The 2,825-nt window shown below is 45.0% G+C and overlaps 1 protein-coding gene across 1 annotated transcript; it reads left to right on the top strand.

Moving 5' to 3' along the window:
* Window positions 1–390: 390 nt before the first annotated feature.
* LOC117554177 lies at window positions 391–2,169 on the top strand. The gene is made up of 6 exons (XM_034228463.1): window positions 391–446; window positions 537–743; window positions 850–1,056; window positions 1,298–1,528; window positions 1,613–1,765; window positions 1,870–2,169. The coding sequence occupies exons 1-6, from the start codon at window positions 435–437 to the stop codon at window positions 2,047–2,049; spliced, it is 990 nt and encodes a 329-aa protein (XP_034084354.1). The 5' UTR covers window positions 391–434; the 3' UTR covers window positions 2,050–2,169.
* Window positions 2,170–2,825: the final 656 nt, after the last annotated feature.

The raw sequence follows: 2,825 nt of genomic DNA, 5'->3' as shown, positions 1-2,825 counted from the left end.
CTGGACCTGGTGACAGTCAGCGATGGCAGAGCTGACACCATAGTCAAGGCAATAAGAACGATCCTCACAAAAAAGAACATTCCCACCCAGAGGATTTATGGCCTGGGGACAGATGGAGCAGCTGTCATGACTGGTATGAACTAACAACAAAAACAAGGTTGATATTCACTGCAGCTTAAAAACTAAAACATGTTTGTCCTGAAACAGGGAGAGTGAATGGAGTGGCCAAGCAGCTACAGGACACCTTCCCATGGATGGTGTCGGTTGCATGTGCCGCACACCGCCTCGCCCTGTGCTGCAAGGACGCCTCATCAGGAGTGGCTTACATGAACTCCTTCAGGGACCTTCTACAGCAGCTACACCTGTACTTCAGGAACAGTGTGAATCGCACAGCAGTACTCCAGGCTGCAGCAGAGTGCTTGGGCCTGGATAACATGAAAGTGAAGGTAATTTAAAAGGGAAAAAACATCTTCCATATTTGGAGGCACCTGATATGACTTAATATGCTTTCATCTTGTGGCTCTAAATATTTTTAGGAAGTGAAGGACACACGCTGGCTTTCGCTTTTGGCTGAGGAGACGGAGCATAAGAAATGCCCAACAGCCAAGGGGTTGTATGGCTTTCTGGCCACCTACCGCTTTGTGGCATTGGTCTACCTGCAAGCAGATGTGCTGCCACATATCAGCAGGCTGTCAAGGCTGTTCCAGAAGGAAAATGTCAACTTCCTTGCTCTGAAAGTGCAGGTATACTTTCCAATGTTTTATTTTTGACACCACTGTCCATACACTGCTCATACTAACCAGATATCTGCTGCTGCTGCATTTACACCTACTCTGTCTTTGTTATTAGGTCCCTGTGACAATGGCCTGCCTCCGAGCAATTAAAGATGCTGGAGACCATCAGCCACCAGGGTCTTTCCTTTCAAAGCTCCACGCAGACCTGGACAACCCTGCGGGACTTGGGGCTTACAGTATTGTCCATGAGGAGGAGAGGAACAAGAGAGGGCCAAGAAAGGGACTGACCAGGGAAGAGCTCTGGGGCCGGTTCAGGAGCCAGGTATGTTTGTTTTAGATTTAGCATTTAGCAGACGCTTCTACTCACCAGAACTCACAAGTATATCTCCTTTCTAAACAAGCGACTAAGAGCATAATCTAGAGCTAAAGTCAAAGTGCAATCGTAGCAAACAATAATACAAAAGGTGCTTAAGAGGGAGGATCCTGTTAATACTAGATGCCTATTAAGTGGTTTGAATATGGACACAAGTTTCAGTTTAATAATCTGTTGCTGTTATGGTTAGGTGATGGATCCATATTTCGATGGCCTGCTGGAGAGCCTGGAGAGGAGGTTCCAGAATCTGGACCTTTTAGGGGCCTTCCATGTGCTGAGCCCTCAGGCAGCAACTGGAGATGAGGCCATTTACGTAGCCAATTTGCAGCTCCTTGCCGGCAAATTTCTACAGGCTGACTGTAATGAGGTGCTGCAGGAATGGTCTTCTTTTAAACAGCAGCTGATAGTTGGGCCATTCAAGGTATCATAATGAATTACAGTAACATTCCTTTTCAGGAGTTCTATAGCCTGGATTGATGTTCATGTTGTGTTTCATGTGTCTCAGGACTTGGATCAGCAGCAGGTGATGCAGGAACTGGCATCAGAGGTGGGTGAATGGGGGCTGCTTTACCCATCTCTGAGCAAGCTGGCTGCCATTGGCCTGACCATCCCAGTTTCCAGTGTAAACTGTGAGAGGGATTTCTCAACATTGAACCGGGTAGGATACTTGAACAAGTGATATCATTATTTGACTTTATTCAAATCTCAACCCCATGGGCTCCACATCCACTTGTCTGTTGATTATTATGTTTGTATTTACAGGTGAAGACTGACTTGAGAAATCGCTTGCAGGGGGAACACCTTGCCACCTGTATGCGATTGAGCATCAATGGCCCCCCAACCAGAGACTTTCCCTTTAGGAGAGCCTTAGAGCTATTCTTTAAGACCCCCAGAAAAATAAAGTGCTCTCAGGCAGGATGCCAACTGTGCCATCATCACTAAATCGAATCAAGTCAAGTCATTTTATGTATAGAGCATAACAAAAACATATATGGATCAAGAAACAAGGCAGGACAAATGATATATGAGAGAAAAACTAAGGAAGTAAACCCCTTGGCAGAACCCAAGATATTCAAGTCACTGGGGAAGTGGAACGAAGTGGAGACATTTGGCACATTCATTACTACTGTAGGTGCCATGCTCTTTTGACACCTGATATTAAACAAAAAAAATTGCCAGATGAAAGTGATGTAAATGAACAACAAAAATAAAATAAGTTACATATATGTGTTATTGGCCATGGTAGGTTATTGGTATGTTAAATTATTTGATTATTAAAATGTAAAACGATCTTTTTCATATGGGTGTTTAGAGTTAGATCTAGTCTCTAGTCATTGTGTGCTCAAAGTGCACCAGATTGAAGCATTTTATATTAAAATGTAAAAAATAATCTTCCCGGGGGGGGGGCATACCCCCGGACCCCCCTAGAGGATGTGATGTCCAACCACCAATTATAAAATGTTCATACAATACTGAATACATTTGAAGCCTTTAATGATGTATGTGTCTTTCTTGTGCTGGCAGACACATAGAAACACAATGGCGGGGCGCACTTCGCACGCGCACACACACTTAAAATGTCCACACGCTCCACGCTCACATTTTGCTGGGTCCGCGTGCCTTAGCACCGCTGCTATGACTCCATCCTAGGGGAAACACTGAACTCATTTCCCTGCTTCTCGTGGTTTCCTTGCATCTCTCCATGCTTCCCTGGTTGG

The sequence above is a fragment of the Gymnodraco acuticeps genome, unplaced genomic scaffold (genome assembly GCF_902827175.1).
Source record: "Gymnodraco acuticeps unplaced genomic scaffold, fGymAcu1.1, whole genome shotgun sequence".
Classification (NCBI taxonomy): domain Eukaryota; kingdom Metazoa; phylum Chordata; class Actinopteri; order Perciformes; family Bathydraconidae; genus Gymnodraco; species Gymnodraco acuticeps.
This window is presented reverse-complemented; position numbering and strand designations above follow the sequence as displayed.

What these genes read in the sequence shown, in the direction of transcription:
- LOC117554177 (XM_034228463.1), top strand. An exon ending in TGATAGTTGGGCCATTCAAG is followed by an intron (nt 1,529 to 1,612) that starts GTATCATAATGA and finishes CATGTGTCTCAG; the next exon opens with GACTTGGATCAGCAGCAGGT. An exon ending in ATTTCTCAACATTGAACCGG is followed by an intron (nt 1,766 to 1,869) that starts GTAGGATACTTG and finishes TTGTATTTACAG; the next exon opens with GTGAAGACTGACTTGAGAAA.